Here is an 18,811-nt window from a genome sequence, read left to right as displayed (position 1 = left end):
GCACTTACTCCCCAAGTTATTTGTCTTTTCTAAAACGCACAAAGCCTCCCCACCCTCTTGCTCACAAATCCCCAGACAAGTGCTCTGTCTCAACTCATCTCTTGGTCCTCAAGCCTTTTTTTAGGAACCTTTACTTGGGTCTCAGCTGCAGAAACTCCCACTAGCTTTATATTTTTAAAAAATCTGGCACTCTCTCCCACAATCCCTTAACTCAGTTATGTATGGAAAATATATATACAGATATATGTTACTAATTAGAAGTATAAAGTACTTGTCTAGTTTACTATTATTTATCCATTTTGAAATATTTAAAACTAAATAAAAATAGTAACGATTTCTTCAAGGAATTCACTCTAAAATACATTCAGTGCATTCTTTCCTTAAACATTGGATTGTCACTGTAAGTAGGGATCCACTCCTGATGACTCAAGATTATTAGTAGGCACGTCCATTGTTGCCTGGGCAGGTGAGACATTTCCTCATTTGCTTTTTCAGTTTCTGCCTTTGACATGGGGACTGTCCATCATCATTTTCCCAGCTGTCATCACTTTGGCCTTGCATAATTTCCCATGTAACTCTTCCTAGCATAATTCTGATCAACTGTGAACTAAAAACCAGAGAAGTGAGCTTGTGAGGAATTATTTGCTAACTGATAAATCCAGTTCTGAGTGGCAGCTGAAGGAATACAATAAGGATCCCAGAGAAAACTGAAGTAGTGTAAGGGAAGATGGTTGAGGTACCAGAAATACAGCCTCTGAGTAGGCTGGGCCTGGCTTATCAAGCTGCATACAACCTTTTTGATTTCCTTCTAGTATATTGACAGGCAGGGCCTTGCTATTTTATAGACTTGTTTAAGCTTTACTGTGTAACCAATCCCTTGATGACTTCTACTTCCTAGAAGTCAATCACAAGACTCTGAGAATTCGTAAGGAGAAAAAATTGATTTTGAAACCTTGATTTTTAGGGCATGCTTTAAATAATCAGATATTTACACATGATTTTTATTCTACAGTAGAATAAGACAGCAAGTATTGTGAGATCTTTCTTGGGTAGTGGTCAGTGAGTCACAGTAAGATTTAAGCCTTAAGTTTTCTGAAAATAATGATCTGCTCATTTACATTGTACACTTGAAATCAGAAATCTACAAAACAATTCAAGATACAGGTTATTTACAATATGTCAGTACAAAATGATTAATGTTCAATTTCTCTTTTATAATGTATTTTTGAAGATCCTATTTTGCCATTAAACTTAAACAGTTATATTTAACTGGTAAATTCTCTGTCACAGACACACACATAGTTTGGGCAATATAACAGAAAATTAAATAACGTTAAAATACAGGGAGCATGACTACTGTGTCTGAAGTTGGTAGCTTCATACTCCTCTTGCCCTGATGTTTTTGCCTTAATGAAAACTCTTCCAAGCCTGTGCAGATCTCAACTCCATGCCTCCTCCAGGGTGAGATTTGGATTTATCTCAGAATTAAAGATGGAATTTTGGACTTAGCCAACAAAGCTTTCTTAGATATTGCAGGGCTTCCTGGCCTAAATCCCAAACTTTCCTGAGTTAAAATAAATATAACCCCAAGCCAATGAGGTACCCACCTGGGTAATGTCAGCCCTGGAAGTGGGGGTGCTATTGGGTGAGAGGGCTGGACAGCAGAGCTAGGCGAGAGCTGGGTGGGGTTGAGAGAGATAGTTCACCTTTGCTTGGCCTCAGATATTCCTGGAACTGAACAAATTACTGGCAAAGGGAAGGGCCCACACTAGTAACCCTCTGATTAGATTACTGTGATAAAATATATAATCAGTGGGCAAAGCAGAAACGTGCAAAAGTGGTGGGATCCAAGCAAATGGGCAGGGAAATACAGTGCTATCAAAAAGCTCAAGTAAAATGAAGAAATGGGACAGGCGTCATATCAAGTTTGTTCTGATGTAATTTTTGGCACAAAGCCCAAGTATAATATCATATCAAATGTCGGAGCAAGCCTGTTCATGTGTGTGTTTGTATTTTCATAAACATCTTAAGAAATAAATGAGAAGACCTTAGGCTAGCCAGAAGGTAATGGATGTGAAATGGATAAGAAGGAAATATTCATTTAAATCTTGCAAGTTAATAAAAATCAACACCATAAATTGTCTTTCTGAGGCAGCTTCTGAAGATGTAGTCTGGCAGCTTTCAAGTGCTGAACACTTGAGAAAAAATCCTACCCACCTGGAAAGATGAGAAAGGAATAGAAGATTTGATCTGGGCAGTCAAGTTAAATTTACATGGGCAAACAGGCAGTTCTTGGACCAATGACACAAAGGAATTTGGCTTTTGTACCATCGATGTAGAGCTCTAGGGTAATCTGTAGTGATCTCTTTGATGGGTCAGTGATGGTCATCTGTAAAGCTTATGTGTCTGCACAAAGACAATGCTTTAGAGTTTTCCTTAGTGGTACGCTCATGGGAAAAGAAACTCTCTTTTGGATGAGAGTTTGTTATGGGGAACATCCTCCGTAACCATTATATACTTACTCTGGATGAGCTGTTCGCATACTTGACGCGCCACTGATCTCACCATGGCTTGAGACTGCAGGTCACCCTGGATGAGAAAAAAAGCATACTCCTGACTCAGCTACAAGCCCAGCCACACTACCAGGACTTCCAGGATGTGGATCTGACTTGCCGCATTGTTCCCATCAGGGATCTTTGGCTCCTAGCAACAGGTGGGTTTGACCACCACGGTGCATGCAGAGAAGGGGTAAGCAATTTGATATTCATGGTTCAAGGTTCCTGGGAGTCCTTATTAGATTAACAAGCACTAGTAAGTATTTCTGGTCCCCTATTCTAAAAAATTTAATAGTTTTGAAACAAACCCATATATATTTAACGCGTGATATACAGCTCTTTAGAGCTTATAAAATACAGCACTTTCTCGAGCAGTGGCTCATTTAATACTAATAGCAACCCAGAGGAAAGATGTTAAACCCATTTTATAGCTGAATAGCATTAAACTCATGGCCCAAAATTTCACAGAGGTAATTGGATGAGCCCAAGGCCACTGCTGTTTCTGCTATAGCCAATGGCACAATTATATTAGCAGCTGCACAATTGCTGAAAGGAGAGAGACGACCCTTAAATTAAGCTGACTTCAGTTTGGGGGCCAGTTCTTTGATTCTATGCCTGCCATTGTCTTCCTGGGTGTGAACCTGGGAGCATCAAAAAGCCCAGGAGTGCCATGCTGCCACTTGTCACTTGTATAGAGTTTTTACTTTTCTGAAGCCTTTTCACATCTATTATATAATGTTCTCATCAAACCCACTTTGTAAGTTATATGAGGGTGATTCTGTCCATTTTATCCTTAAAGAAAAGAGCCCAAGTTCATTGACCTGGATGGCAGCAGATATGCAATTAGAAACTAGCTCTCCTGACTCCCAGCCCACAGGGATTTTATGTCTGGAAAATATGGCCACAGTCTAATGAATTGGGGAAAGGGAGAAACAGAGACTGGTACAATTGCAATGAATAATAATGGTATTAAATGATGATCCTTTATCAGGCTTATGCAATGGAAGGGGTGCAACAAGCTGGGGCCAGAAAGCAGAGCCACAGGATACTTACCCGCTCTCCTCGTTCCCCCTTTGCTCCAGGGACACCCTGTATAAATGGAAAATTGTCAAGTTACTTATGATATTGCACTTAGCTAAGAGTGATAATCATGCATCTTTTCTTATTTTATTAAGACATTTTTCTTAGCACCAGTAATTCTGCAGCAAAAATCATTACACAACAACAGAAAATAAACAGCAACCAGTACGCACACCAAACATAAAAACCTCTGTTAAGCATTCTACCCTTTCAGCTTTTTTATGCAGAGACATGGTATATTTTGGCCACAAAATTGGAATCGTGCAGCAATAATATTGCTTTGTAACACGTATTTTCACTGTGTAGGTCCTTTGCATCTTTCCACCCTAAACGCCACTCTATGTACTGTATTCTACTGAGGATCCTTCATAATTTATTTCACAAATCTCTGCTGAATAGTTAAATTGTTTCAGTTTTTAAAGGAATATCTCCAAAAGGATAGAGAAGATTGCCTCTCAATTTAGGAGTTCAAGTCAGAAATGAGATTAGTGAAATCCCAGAGCTTCACTCTGATTTCTGTGCAGCACGATGCCACACAATTCTCCCTAATTCTCCCCAATATGGGAGCTCACATTTATGTGAATTCTCAATTGATTTATTATTTTATTATGTGGCTTAGCTACTCTTTGACCCATAAGAAACCTTGCCGTTATTAAAGCGCATCTACTTTAAAAATGGCATTTTCAGGGTTCCTCCAAAAAAATCATACATCTAATGCAAAACACGTGTCTTCAGAAGGATTTCATATTTTGTTTCAACTCTGAGGCAATGTTCATTGAACAACATTTTTATAGTCTCGACTAAAAGGAGAGTGAATGGAATTCATTAATGGAATTTGCCATGTTGTCAGACTGTTTCCAGTTGTTATTTCAAACAGGTCCCAAGCCAAACTCGGTATCTTCTTCAAAATCTGTAGTCAGTGACCAGTTGCCCAGATTCAAACTTCTGGTTTCATCCCACGGTGTGCAGGTAAACTGGCTTCCCAGAAAAAGAAAATGCCCTGACTTGTAGTGCTTGCTGATTTTGGAGGTGTAAGTGTTTCTATCACAGCTGATTTCAAGCTACAAATGTGCTGTCACTGAAGATGGAATTGGAAAGGAAGAGAAATGCATGATTGACTCTCCAGTGCAGATATAAGCAGCCCACCCTGGCTCTATCTTCTCTCCTCTCCTCCCTTGCCCTGCTATGTCTATTCAATACACACACACACACACACACTCACTCACAAACATACACCACATACACACACATACACACCCACACACTTTTTTTTTTTTTTTTGAGACGCAGTCTCCCTCTATCTCCCAGACTGGAGTGCAGTGGCACGATCTCAGCTCACTGCAGCCTCTGGCTCCTGGGTTCAAGTGATTCTCCTGCCTCAGCCTCCTGAGTAGCTGAGACTACAGGTGCGCGCCACCACATCTGGCTAATTTTTGTATTTTTAGTAGAGACGGGGTTTCACCATGGTGGCCAGGATGGTTTCAAATTCTTGAACCTCAAGTGATCTGCCCACTTCAGCCTACCAAAGTGCTGGGATTACAGGAGTGAGCCACTGCACCTGGCCAACACTTTTTTTTTTTAAACATGATGTTAGAATCTTAGTGTTGGATATATGGGTGTGGTGTTCACTCAAAATTCTTTCCATTTTGTGTGTGTTTAAAATTTTTTTATGCTAATACTTTGGAAAGAATGTAGGACATTGGGCCTGCAAGCTGGGTTAACTCTCTCGGTTTCTTTGTAAGATGAGGCCACTAAATGAAGTGATCTCTGGGATTCCCTTATCAGTCTAACATGTTATTCTCTCATGATATGGTCGTTATTCAGAAGCAGGGAGCACAGGAAACAGAAATTGATGAAAAATACAAAGTCTGGGCTTCCGAGGAAAGGATTCCAACCTCTACAGAGAAAGAAGATCCTCACAAAGGATCCTTCTGAGGATGTAGTGTGGCTGAATTTCACTTCAAGTTTGAATGGCAAGCCAATTTGTGCTTCATTTCAACTACCCTGATTGTAAAAAAGACAGAAGATGGCAGGGCGCGGTGGCTCACGCCTGTAATCCCAACACTTTGGGAGGATCGCAAAGGCCTTGATCACAAGTCGGGCAGACCACGAGGTCAGGAGTTCAAGATCAGCCTGACCAATATGGTGAAACCCCATCTCTACTAAAAATACAAAAATTAGCCGGGCGTGGCGGTGCGTGCCTGTGGTGGTACACGCCTGTAGTCCCAGCTACTCGGGAGGCTGAGGCAGGAGAATCACTTGAACCTAGGAGGCGTTCCATCATAAACTTTTTTTTGCAAAAGTAAGATTTACATAGCACACCCCTGCCCCAGCCCAAATTCTTTTTGGAAATAAATGTACTGGCTGTGCCTTCTTCCCTCATTTCTTAGGCTTCACAAATGGACAGATCTCTAAAGAGACGTTAATGTTTACTGGAAGGACCAACTGGAGAAAAGAACTACCATCTTACCACTAAATAATCCTTAACGGAAACAGTTTGTCAAATATTAGAGGCAAAACAAAAAAATCAGCAAGTAATAAATATTCCATATTTTAAAACATTATGACACTCTAAATACTAGTAGCTGATACGTAGGCTGCTTTACCATGTTCCAAGCACTGTCCTTGTTCTTAGCATGTTAACTCAGCTAACCCTTATAACAGCTCTGCAGGATTAATTCATTTAATTCTTATAACACTCCTATAAGATTAACTTATTTAGTGCTTATAATACTCGTATAAGATTAACTTATTTAGTGCTTATAATACTCCTATAAGATTAACTCATTTATTCTTTATAACAACCCTATATTATTCCTATTTTCCAGATATGGAAAATGAGGCACTAAGAGGTCTTGTCACTTGCTCAAGGCCAGGCAATAAGGAAGTGAAAAAACCAGGGACCTGAACCCAAATTGTGGGCTCCAGAATCCACGCACATCCCGAGTACACTCTACCACTCTGTTGAAAGAGAACCCTGCTTAGCAGTTCTGCCAGCTCATGTCTTCTATTCCAGGGAAGATAATATTTTCTCAATTAAAATAAGCAAAACAAGCAAACATACCATCCTAAAGACTAACTCTAGTAATTCAGAATTAGGGTGCAACTTGAGTCGTTTTTTTAAAATCTATTTTATCTTGAATAATTTTATTTCTGCACCAATACATTTTTTGACAGTTTTCTTGCTATTCTTGCTATCATTTATTAAACTGGCTTGTTTGAAAATGTCTCAAATCTAGAGACCACAATTATAGTGCAAACCTGATTGACATGGTAAATGGAGAGCAACAGCTGTTGGCACCTTTTGGTATGTAGGGATGGATGTGTTTAATTGGGCTTGAAATTCCTCAAACTCAGTCTCATGATGCTGGTTATTAAGTAGCCAAAGGATGCAGCTAGGCAGTCTCAGTGAAAGATCTTTTTAATGAAATATCTCTATGGCAAGAAATTATTTTTTATTCCAACTTCTCTGACATCGTTCCTTTGATTTTTACAAAGTAAAACAAAAACAAAATAAAAATTCCTGAGCAAGTGAAGGCCCATAACTCCACCAAAGTATGCTTTGAGGGAAAACACATATTCCCTGCAGATGTAGGCAGGAAAAAGTGGCACACTTTCCTTTAATTTTAGGAGCACTCGAAATGTAAAGAAAAGAAAATACAGTAGCTACATTCATAGATTCACCGAATTTTAGCGCTGGAAGGAAGAGGAATGATCTTGTGGTTCAAGTCCTACATATTAAAGATGTCTGTTAAACAGAGTCAAAACATCTTAGGCTGGCTTGAAACGTCTTCCATGACCTGACCCCTAATCTATAAGAATATTCTTCTAATATGCCTCTGAACATCAGCCTAACTAGAATATAAACGTACCTTCTTTTTTTTCTTTTTTCTTTCTTTCTTTTTTTTTTTTTTTTAAATTTTGAGACAGAGTCTTGCTTTGTCGCCCAGGCTGGAGTGCAGTGGTATGATCTCGGCTCACTGCAACCTCTGCCTCCCGGGTTTAAGCGATTCTCATGTTTCAGCTTCCTGAGTAGCTGGGATTACAAGCACCCACCACCACGCCCAGCTAATTTTTGTATTTCTTTTTCAGTAGAGACCAGGTTTCACCATGTTGGCCAGGGTGGTCTCAAACTCCTGACCTCAGGTGATTCACCTGCCTTGGCCTCCCAAAGTGCTGGGATTACAGCCATGAGCCACCCCACCCAGCCTTCTTTTTTTCTTTTAATAAATACATATTAAGTATTCTCTATGTGTTAGACACTGAGCTGGGGTCTAGGACTCTACACAAGAATATGATAGAATTTCTGTCCTGAAGGAATTATCCTTTTAGTGGAGAGACAAACATCAATAGTTGAAATGCAGTACCTAACAGCCTGCGAAGGGACGGGTGGCTTTACACAGGAGATGTGCAGCCTTAAAGAAGGATTTGCCGGGAGCTCACCAAGTGGTGAAAAAGAATGCAGCCCAGTAAGGCAAAAGAGCATCCCAAAGAGCATCCTGTAGGTTGTTAGCATCCCCAAAGACAAACATGTGAAATGGTATGGCATATATTTCAGGAACTTTAAATAATGTGTGACTGAACTCTAAGTGAAGGGAGGATGGTAATCCAAGTTGGAAAGGAAAGTAGGGCCCCATCCTAAAGGGCCACGAGCTCTCTGCTGAACAACTGGGCTCCTTCCTCCAGGGGTAGGGAAGAGATTGAAGCCAGACAGTGACACGAGGGAGTTGCACTAAAAGATGTTCTGGCAGCTGGGGAATGGACTAGACCAGGGCTAAAGCAGAGACCAGGGGGCCAATGAGAGCCTCTTGGGATAGTCCTTGTGAGCAGCAAGCAGGGCCTGAAATAAAACTGCAGTAGTCGTGATGGAACTAGAGAAAGAATTGAAAAATATTAAAATGTACAGAGACAGGGGTGCTCTGTGTTTGCCTTATGTTTTTCTGCAACTGCCACCTAAGTGATGCAATCTTTCTGTCTTTGTGGGTGAGGTTCCTACCCATATTCTAAGATCTCATCTAAATGCTCCTGAAGCCGCTACTCCCACCCCTCAGCTTAGGGGTCTCTCTCTTAATGGAGCTTTCAGAGCAACTTGCTTGTCTTTGCCTTAAGGCATTTCACACTTCCTGCCCTTTATTACAGCTTCTTATATAAAAACATCATTCTCTCTGGATTTCTCAAGAGTATGGAAAAATGTCTTGAGATCTTTTGTATCCCTCACAACCCCTCCCCGCCATGTAATCTTACATGTATTGTGCTCATTCCCTAAATATTTTAAATGAATGAATTAGGAAACTGACATTCCGAAAGGCTAGATGATTTGTGCAACTGATGTGGCTTTCACAGCTACTTTGAGTCATGTCAGGGCTACATCAAGGACCCAGGTATCCTGACTTCTAATGCAATACTCTTTCAATGATGTAACCCTGGACCTGTCTACCTGGCTGAACACATGGCCCCAGCAGTAAGCAGCTCCTTCGTTCGTGTGCTTTATCACTCTCTAACAACTGCAGTGGAGGAACCGTACCTAAGCCAATGCTTAAAACTTAGATCGGAATTAGGACCTCAGCAGCAGCAATGTACATTCTGCCCTAGGGAGCCGGCAGCTGAAGGCAGACTGCACAAAAGCAAGCCTTTCTGGCACCCACTGTAGGAAACATGTTGCTATTTTCAGCGGTGCAGCCTGTCCCTCTTGGTCCCTTTCCCTCATGCCTTCCTAGACAGACATCCATGGCAAATCAATCCAGGCCTTAACACCATGACACGGAGCCTGCTGTCACAGTCACGCCAGTCTGGCAGCCAGCAAGCATCTGGGAGCCAGTGGGCCCAAAAAAGTCTGGGCTGGACAGTTCAGAGAGCAACTTGCTTTTGAGAGGAAATGCCCAAGCCAGCTGTGGTATTCCTACCTGATGCTAATAGGCCAAATGGTTTCTGCCTCTGATCAAAGCACCAATGGCACAAGGGCCCCTCCTGCTGCTTTCAAGGGCCCCTTTCTGCTGATTCATAACAAAAATAACATTATGAACAAGTGTTTTATTTGTGGGAAAATTTTATTGGTATTTATGTAGATACTATATTTAGAGTCTAATCCAGAGCCACCAAAGGCCGGATCGGTGAGCAGGGTGCTATCGTAGTTACTCAATGATTCCAGGTCTCTCTCTAGCTCTCCACGCCCCATGTCAACTCTCCCAAAGCTCTCAGAGCCTGCATTTCTTTCCTTCCTTCTTCCCCATTCCCTCCCTCTTGGGTCAGGATCACTCTATACCTTGCTTTTTCCTAGCCTGGGTTAGGAGAAACTAGTTCTAGGAGATGCTAGTAAGAATAAGAACCTCATGCACAAATATGTTTATTGTCTAACCAAATTAAACTAGTTTTGGGTGTTTTCTAATTTCACTTCGGGATGCCTCAAAGCCTTTCATGTCCTAAAACTTCCCATGAATTTCTGAGAAACAGATTAGGCATGCAGTTTCTGTGCATGTGGCTTACACAACTAGTTAGGGTCATGTCAGGGCCACTTCTTTGACCAGGACCCTTTACTGTCTGGCACTGTGGATGTATTCTAAAACTCTGGTTCCCAGGAGCACATTCTGGGAAGCAGGCTGAAGCCAAATACCAGACAGTATGTTTTTAAGTTTCTTTTCTGGTATGAAACAGCTTAGAATCAAACGAATAGATAAGCTTGCAGTGAAAGAATGAAGACAGGTGTGTGTGTGTGTGTGTGTGTTTGTGTGTGTGTGTTTTTGTGTGTGAACGCATGCATTTTTTCATGTGCTCACACATGTGGGTTTCAGTATATGTTTCTAGGTGCAGGATCATACTTTGCAACACATTTTTGAATTAAAAGAAAGATGTGTGAAGATAAAGCAATCAGATTTTCTTCTGTGACCCATTACTAGGTTGATATAAAAAGAAGAGATCTAAAAGTATTTTGAATGACATTGTAGTTGGAATAAAGATACAGCTGTATAAAGTGATTACTAAGGATAGCATTTATTTGGATATGCAAATTAGGATGTGTTTGCTAAAATCAAGATGCATTTTTTATGTGCATACCCTGTATGGGTTTGTGTACCTACATATGTCTCACATGAATCATGGCCCAGAAAAGGATTCTGAGGATGAAATAATTTTATTAAAATGAGTTTCAAGAATAAGAGGAACAAGACTATCTGGGTTGCTAGATGAAGAGAGGCCACTTTCTGAATGAGAACCAACATTTCTGTTACATCTTGTTTACTATGGTAGGCAGAAAAAAAGGCCCCTCAAACTTCTTTGCCCTAATCCCCAGAACCTGTGAATATGTTACCTTATGTGGCAAAAGGCAATTTGCAAATGTGACTTAGTTAAGGATCTGGGAATTATCTAGGGAGATTATCTATGATTATCCCGGTGGCCTGAATGTAATCACATAGGTCCTGAAGAGAACCTTTCCTGGCTGTTGTCAGAGAAAAGTGACTATGGCAGAAAAAGGCCAGAGAGATGCAACATTGCTGGCTTTGAAGATGCAGGTGGACATGAGCCAAGGACTATGGGAGGCCTTTAGCAGCTAGAAAAGGCCAGGAAAGAGATTCTCTCCTCTAGCCTCCAGAAAGGAAATACCGACACCTTCCCTTTAACTCAGTGAGATCTGCGCCAGACTTCTGACCTGCGGAACTGTAAGATAACAAATTTGTGATGTTTTAAGCCACTGAGATTGTGGCAATTTGTTAAGTGGTAACAGGAATCTAATTCACTAGATGCTTCCATCCTCATCCATTGGATTTCACTGCTCCACACATTCTTAGTGTGTTTGCAGTTGTACACATCTTTGCATTTTTCAATGTTTCAGTTTATGGATGCAGACTTAGCAATTCACAGATAAATATCAGAATGCTGACTAACATCTAAACCTAGAAGGAACAACTTGCATGTCACCAGAAGATGCCAAGCATGTCTCCAGAGGCCATGTAATATGATGACCTCATTTTACAGATGAAGAAACAGGCCCAGATGTGTTCATTTGTTTTTCTTCCACCTTATCCCTTCCTCTCCCATTGATCACATTTAAACACCAACCTAAGAGACTAGAAGTACAACAATCAGAGGCAAAGAATTCTGTTCATTATGTTTTCACTTATAACACCTCTCACTTATGTGTGAGTGTGTGTTTTACTGGGAAATTCTGTCTTGTAGAATTTGGAAGAGAAAAATCTAATGTCATGTTCATTAAACCTAGAATTTCCCAAGCTTTCTATTTTTCCCTTTGGGAACCCAGCTTGATTAACACGTAGCTGTTGTACCCAATCTCTGGAGAGATGATATTGAGTTTGCTTAGCCAAATACAGAATAGCAAGCAATAGAAACATATAAGCAAAAGCATGACAGATTATTCCCTTTTAGGACCATTTATCTTCAGCCATGACATATGCACAATCTGATCTTCATCTTTATCCTAGAAGCTTTTCCAATTTCCTTTATGAATTTCCATAGAGTCCAGTGCTGAATAAACATTTCTGACTAACAGAAAGGCTGGTAAATTTAAACACATAAATAAACGTGATGACTGGGCCTACATTCTGAGCAGCTACCGCTGCATACTCACAGGTGGTCCCAGGGCACCTTGCGGTCCCATGCTTCCTGTGATCCCTGGGACTCCAGGGGTGCCAGGAATGCCCTAGAAGAGAGGTAGGAAAATGGAACAAAGTCAGGAATCACACATTCTCATCAATGACAGCCAACTTTTAAGCAAGAGTAACAAATACACACCATGATAGCTTCCCTCCCCGTCATCACCAGGACCTCATTCCTGTTCCCAACTCCCAAAAACGGAGGGAAGACTTTTTTTTAGTCTCCTCACTATATATCAGGTGTGGTTCTTTCAAATTCAAGCCTTAGTTGTGATTTAATAAAAGCTAAGTCAATGCAGGTGATCTTCTGGCAAAATAGCTCAGAGATAGAATAATTGGGCAATATGGGTATATTATCTTTCTAAAAAGTTTTAGGGAGAGTTCTCTATCAAGCGATGAGTTGTTACACTATAGTGAAGACGGCTGCTGGTAAAAGATCTGGGAAAAGAAAACCTCTCAAAAGAAATGAAGTGCTTTAAAACAGAGTATGTCCCAGTAGTTTCTGGAAAGGCTTACTATTGGCCCTGGTGGTCCTGGAGGTCCTGAGGATCCATCCTTTCCCGGAAGGCCCTGGCGAAAAGAAACACAGCATGTCAGCTAAGCGGTTGCTTTATATGGCTTTCAGAATGGGCTCATTTAGTTCCTTTTCATGTTTGGGGGTCAAGTCCTGCTGCTTGCTCTGGACTACCAAGGATTCACTGCCTTTAAACTCTTCATGGAAATTGTTTTTGGCAAGGTTTTGTGACTGTTGGCTCCATTAAATTGTCCAGTGCAAAAATTTTAGGCGTAAGAAATGCCACTTACAAACTTAAACAGAAACTTGCTTCCAAAAAGTGCTTTTACTAAACTAAGCCTAACAAATGGGAAGAGGATCCATTATTGGTCATTAAGGACCAGATGAAAAGATGAATTAGTGTCTTTCATGACCTAAGAGAGTCTTGGGCAGGGAATCTCTATCAGAGGGATCTGTCTTTCATTAGGAGTACTACAATATCCGAAAGTCTGCAACTTCAGGAGTAAGCTGGAGGAGATTTGGGAGGATTTCGTGTGGCAATGATTGAGCTTTGACTACTGGACAGATTTACTGAGTGTCATCGTGGGCTTACAAATGAGCACGTGTTTGCTCCTCATTCCCTGGTGGAAGGATTTAAGGCAGAAAGCAAGTGATGTTCTTTATAAAAACATCTTCCTCAATTATAGAATATATAGGTATGTGTGTTATTTTTATGTTAAGTGTTAAAAAAACTATAAAAGCTGGGATGACTTACTCCTAAATGTTTATAGCTCTTAATTGTGAATGCTGGCCTTTCCAAAGCAGTTAATTTAAGAGAGAATCTTCAATCTGAATTTTATCATATTCATAAAATTTCGTAAAATTTTTTCCAAACACCACCTGTTACTATAGGGAGAAACTTAATTTTCACCACGGAATTGGTGTCCCATCGGAATAATTATTTTCCATCTCAAACCAACTCAAACTTCTCCTGGCATCTTTGCAGACTCTCCCAATTCCCTTTCTGACATTCTTGCCACTTTTCCAGTGAGCCATCTTTTCCACTTATTTTACCATGAAAATCCATCCTTTTTTTTTTTTTTTTTTTTTTTTTTTTTTTTTGTGAGACAGAGTTTCGCTCTTGTTGCCCAGGCTGGAGTGCAATGGCATGATCTTGGCTCATTGCAACTTCCCCCTCCCAGGTTCAAGCAATTCTCCTGTCTCAGCCTCCGAAGTAGGTGGGATGACAGCCATGCACCACCACGCCTGGCTAATTTTGCATTTTTAGTAGAGATGGGGTTTCTCCATGTTCGTCAGGCTCGTCTCGAACTCCCAACCTCAGGTGATCTGCCTGCCTCGGCCTCCCAAAGTGCTGGGATTACAGGCATGAGCCACCACACCCGACAGAAAATCCATCTTTTAGGTCTGTCCAGACTCACATTATGTCTCCCTACCTCAAGGTGTCAAATAAAAGACAGCAATGATAAGGCCGAGGGAAAGGAAACGGTGTGTGAGTTGGGAGAGTGTGAGAGGTGGCACAAAGGCAGGGTGATATGGTTTGGCTGTGTCCCCACCCAAATCTCTCTTAAATTGTAGCTCCCATAATTCCCACATGTCATGAGAGGGACGCAGTGGGAGGTAACTGAATCATAGGGGCTGGTCTTTCCCATGATGTTCTCATGATTGTGAACAAGTCTCACAAGATCTGATGGTTTTATAAATGGGGTTCCCCTGCACATGCTCTCTTGCCTGCCATCATTTAAGATGTCACTTTCCTCCTCTTTTGCCTTCTGCAATGATTGTGAGGTCTCCCCAACCATGTGAAACTGTAAGCCAATTAAACCTCTTTCCTTTATAAATTACCCAGTCTCGGGTATGTCTTTATTAGCAGCGTGAGAATAATAATACACAGGGGTAGGACGAGTGTGGAGGAGAAACACTGGTCAGCAAGGCCCTTTGCCACACTCTCAACTTCAGAATGCCAGCAAGTCAGAAACCACATAAGGCAGGGGATGCGTGGGCTCACCAATATTTGTGGTTTTCCTTTCCTGCCTAGGCACATTGCTTAGCTGTTTTGCACCCTCTTTGCAATTATGCTGGAGCCACATGGCTGAGTTCTGGCCAATGAAAAGTGGCTAGTTTCAAGGGGCTAGTATGAGTTTTTAGCTCATAAAAATTTCCAGTGGGTGATTTTACACTTTATTTTCTCACTCTGGAGCAATCTTAAAGGCCAAATGTTGAAGATGAGAGTGTTCCAAGATGGAAAGACCCTGAGTTCCTAAATGACTGTGTGGAGCAGAGACCCCCTACCCCCCACTCCTCCACCCACCCTTGCTGACAGCTCTGGATTGTGAACAAGCAATGAACTTTCATTCTATTTCATTTTATTGCATTAAACCACTGAGATTTTAGGGTTGTTTATTAGAATTGCTGTCCAATCCTGAAATATATTCGTATTTTTATTTTTACTACTACTTATATTCTTTCACTTCAGTCAAAAATATTAGTATTGATAAACCCTGATACAGATTACTTTGCACACACACATACACAGGTCCTTAGACCTGCTAACTAAACAATACAAATTAATGCTGATATAAGTTGAAATAAACTATTTTATTTTATTTTTTTTGAGACAGTCTTGCTCTGTCACCCAGGCTGGAGTGCAGTGGCACAATCATGACTCACCTCAGCCTTGACCTCCTGGATGCAAGAAATCCACCCACCTCAGCCTCCCACATGGCTGGGACTATAGGCATGTGCTACTATGCCTGGCTAATTTTTGTATGTTTTGTAGAGATGGGGTTTTGTCACATTGCTCAGGCTGGTCTCGGACTCCTAGGCTCAAGTAGTCTGCACGCCTTAACTCCCCAGAGTGCTGGGATTAAAGGCATGAGCATTGCACCCAGCCAATAAATTATGTTAAATGGAGTTTAAATGTAGCCTGTCCAAGAAGAAGGGCAAACAGCAATCAGAGTATGTGACGGATGAATAGGACATTAGAACACATCCATTCTAACTCCTTCATATTACTAGTAAGAAAACCTGGGGCCAAGAGAGAGTTGAAAGAAAACCTAACTCATTTTTTAAAATAAGTTTATAAGTTTATAATAATATATTCTTATTTCTCAGATGAAGTTCTTAGAAAAATGGACCCTGGGCACATATTCACTAACTTAAGAAGACATTTCCAAAAAGGCATCTTTTGCTTCCTGCTTTAAAACTCTTCCAGCACCGGATAGGGAGTGAACATGCACCTATGCGTGAGCCCACAGAGGACCCGTGGCCAACACAACCGCCCAGCAACCAAAACTGCAGCATTACTGCGGAGTTCTCCTCAAGTCTCTGCTCAGCTGTGTCCAGAGGGGAAACATTCCAAAAACAAGTGAGGGGAATCTTTTTCACAGAAGGAGGCAAGCTGCAGAAAAGAAACTGCAGAAAATTGCATTGTTCCAAGGAAGAACAGCAGGAAATAACACATTTATCCCCTCTCCCAATCATGTGAGAAGGAGTTTAAAAAACAACAGTCTGTCAGTGCTCTCATCTATGACCCTGGAAGGATACTCTTCTGAAGAGGTTTGAATTCACTTGATTTATGGACATCATGTGCATATCATCTGGAAGGATGACATGTTGCTCCTACATATGAGCTTAATTTGGTGAAAGGGCTAGTGCTTCAGTGTGATCAAATCAAAAGTGGAGGCTGCAGCTGGGTGTGGTGGCTCACGCCTGTAATCCCAACACGTTGGGAGGCTGAGGCAAAAGGATCGCTTGAGCCCAGGAGTTCAAGACTAGCCTGGGCAACATAAAGACACCCCTATATCTACCAAAAAAAAAAAATTAAAAAAAAAAAATTGCTCTGCCTGGTGGCTTGCGCCTGTAGTCCCAGCTACTCTGGAGGATTGCTCGAGCCTGGAAGGTTGAAACTTCAGTGAGCTGTGATCACACCACTGCACTCCAGTCTGGGTGATAGAGTGAGACCCTGTCTCAAAAAAACAAATAAAGCAGAGACTGGATAAGATGTTTGTTTGCTTTAAATTCTACCTAAACAATATCCTCAAAAGTTGGAATTTCTTCTTTCTCTTCTTCTTTCGAGGGCAGAAAATTATGTTTTATTCATTGCTACATTCCTAAAACTTTCTTAACATATTACTGACACAAAATAGGTACTGCATGTGGCCAGGTGCAGTGGCTCATGCCTGTAATCTCAGCACTTTGGGAGGCTGAGGCGGGCAGATGACCTGAGGTCAGGAGTTCGAGACCAGCCTGGCCAACATGGTGAAACCCTGTCTCTACTAAAATGCAAAACTTAGCCAGGCGTGGTGGCTCATGCCTGTAATCCCAGCTACTTGGGAGGCTGAGGCATGAGAATCACTTGAACCTGGGAGGTGGAGGTTGCAGTAAGCCAAGATTGCACCACTGCACTCCAGTGGGTGACAAAGCAAGACTCCATCTCAAAAAAAAAAAAAAAAGTGCTGCACTAATAAATACTTAATTTGAATAAGATTGAGGTTCCTGCTCTACTTATCATATTGAAGAAATAAGCGTGAATCACAGGTAGAATGAGTCTGGAAATGTATAGGGTGAGGGGAATGCTGGTGTCATTCTCCTTGCTCTTGAACCCTCTGCAAGCAAGTCGAAAAGACATCAGGAGTCATCCTACTCTCAGAAGCTGAAATTTCATTTTAGTAAAAGCTTAAGGTTAGGATCCTAGAAGCAGACCCATATTCTTGTGTATTTGACTTATTGCAGGAGTGTTCTTGGAAGAAACCTGTAAGGTAGTGAAGGAAGCGGGGTAGGGACAGGGAAGAGGTTAGGTAGAGTAGTGAGTTATCTAAACTTCTGCCTGATCCCATGGGGAGCTCTGCAGTGTGAATTACACATCAGAGTTGACTCACAGTAAGAGTCTATGAACCAAATCAGTTAGTCGTTGACTGAGGGCCAAGATAACATTTCCAAGGGCAATTATCTGGAGAAGGGGACAATTATGAGTTGTTAGCAGTCAGCACCATAGCAGCTGGTGATGTAGTTCACCTGCCAAGTAAAGGGGGTCCAATCAGGGCACCAACAGCATCCACTACAATGCATTTTATTCTGGCACTTTTTTCATGGACTGTCATAAACAACTAAACACTTTTAGATATAATGGTTCAAGAACAAATAACAAATTTGTTCAAGAACAAAGGTGGGTTTTTGTTTTTGTTTCTGTTTTTTGAGATAGAGTCTCACTCAGTCTGTCGCTCAGGCTGGAGTACAGCGGCACAATCTCAGCTCACGGCAACCTCCGCCTCCCAGGCTCAAGAAATTCTCCTGCCTCAGCCTCCTGAGTAGCTGGGATTACAGACATGCACCACCACACCCGGCTAATTTTTGTATTTTTTGTAGAGACAGGATTTCGCCATGTTGGCCAGGCTGGTCTCAAACTCCCGACCTCAAGTAATCCACCTGCCTCAGCCTCCCAAAGTGCTGGGATTACAGGCATGAACCACTGCACCCAACCAAGAACAAAGGTGTTTTTAAGTCTACTGTGAGTTATCTGCTTGCTTTATCTCAAATTAAAATTTTCTTATTATAAATTGTGATAACTAAAAGGATATTAGCCTTAACACCATTTCAAAAACACAAAGCCATTTTTTCTAAAATTTCTTCATAACCCTAGAAAATTAAAGATCTTCACATTTTCCATCTCATAAAATAGTTTTATTTTTAAACTCTTAAATGACACCAGTAAATTTGCTTTTGAAAGATGTTTTATTTGCAAGTCTTGCATTTGTCATATTACCCAGAAATACCTGTACAGGTACTACATGCTGGGGATTCTGCTAGGCTCTAGGTAGACAATGATGAACAAGACAGTCACTCTTCTAAGAGTTTACAGTTTTGAGGATAGTCAAACAATGGAAAGAAACCAACAGTGTGCTATGCTGAGAGACTATAGAGTTCCAACGGGTACATCTAGGAAGAGCACCTAACCCAGGCTTGGGGACACAGAGACATTTTCACAGAAGAGGTGGAATTTAAGTCAAGTAATCAGAATGGTTGGGTCCATGGCATGAGTCTCCCTATTCACACACCACTGC

The 18,811-nt window shown here is 41.3% G+C and overlaps 1 protein-coding gene across 2 annotated transcripts in view; it reads right to left on the bottom strand.

The window, feature by feature from the left end:
* COL14A1 (collagen type XIV alpha 1 chain) overlaps positions 1-18,811 on the bottom strand; it is a 249,603-nt gene that overhangs the window by 23,149 nt on the left and 207,643 nt on the right. For both annotated transcript variants that reach the window (XM_055349252.2, XM_004047478.5), the window contains exons 41-44: positions 12,755-12,808; positions 12,214-12,285; positions 3,609-3,644; positions 2,523-2,589 (exon numbers count right to left, since the gene is read on the bottom strand). In XM_055349252.2, the coding sequence (XP_055205227.2) occupies positions 2,523-2,589; positions 3,609-3,644; positions 12,214-12,285; positions 12,755-12,808 (229 nt within the window). The remainder of the gene's footprint in view (positions 1-2,522; positions 2,590-3,608; positions 3,645-12,213; positions 12,286-12,754; positions 12,809-18,811) is intronic.

This window comes from Gorilla gorilla, chromosome 7, assembly GCF_029281585.2.
Source record: "Gorilla gorilla gorilla isolate KB3781 chromosome 7, NHGRI_mGorGor1-v2.1_pri, whole genome shotgun sequence".
NCBI classification, from domain to species: domain Eukaryota; kingdom Metazoa; phylum Chordata; class Mammalia; order Primates; family Hominidae; genus Gorilla; species Gorilla gorilla.
This window is presented reverse-complemented; position numbering and strand designations above follow the sequence as displayed.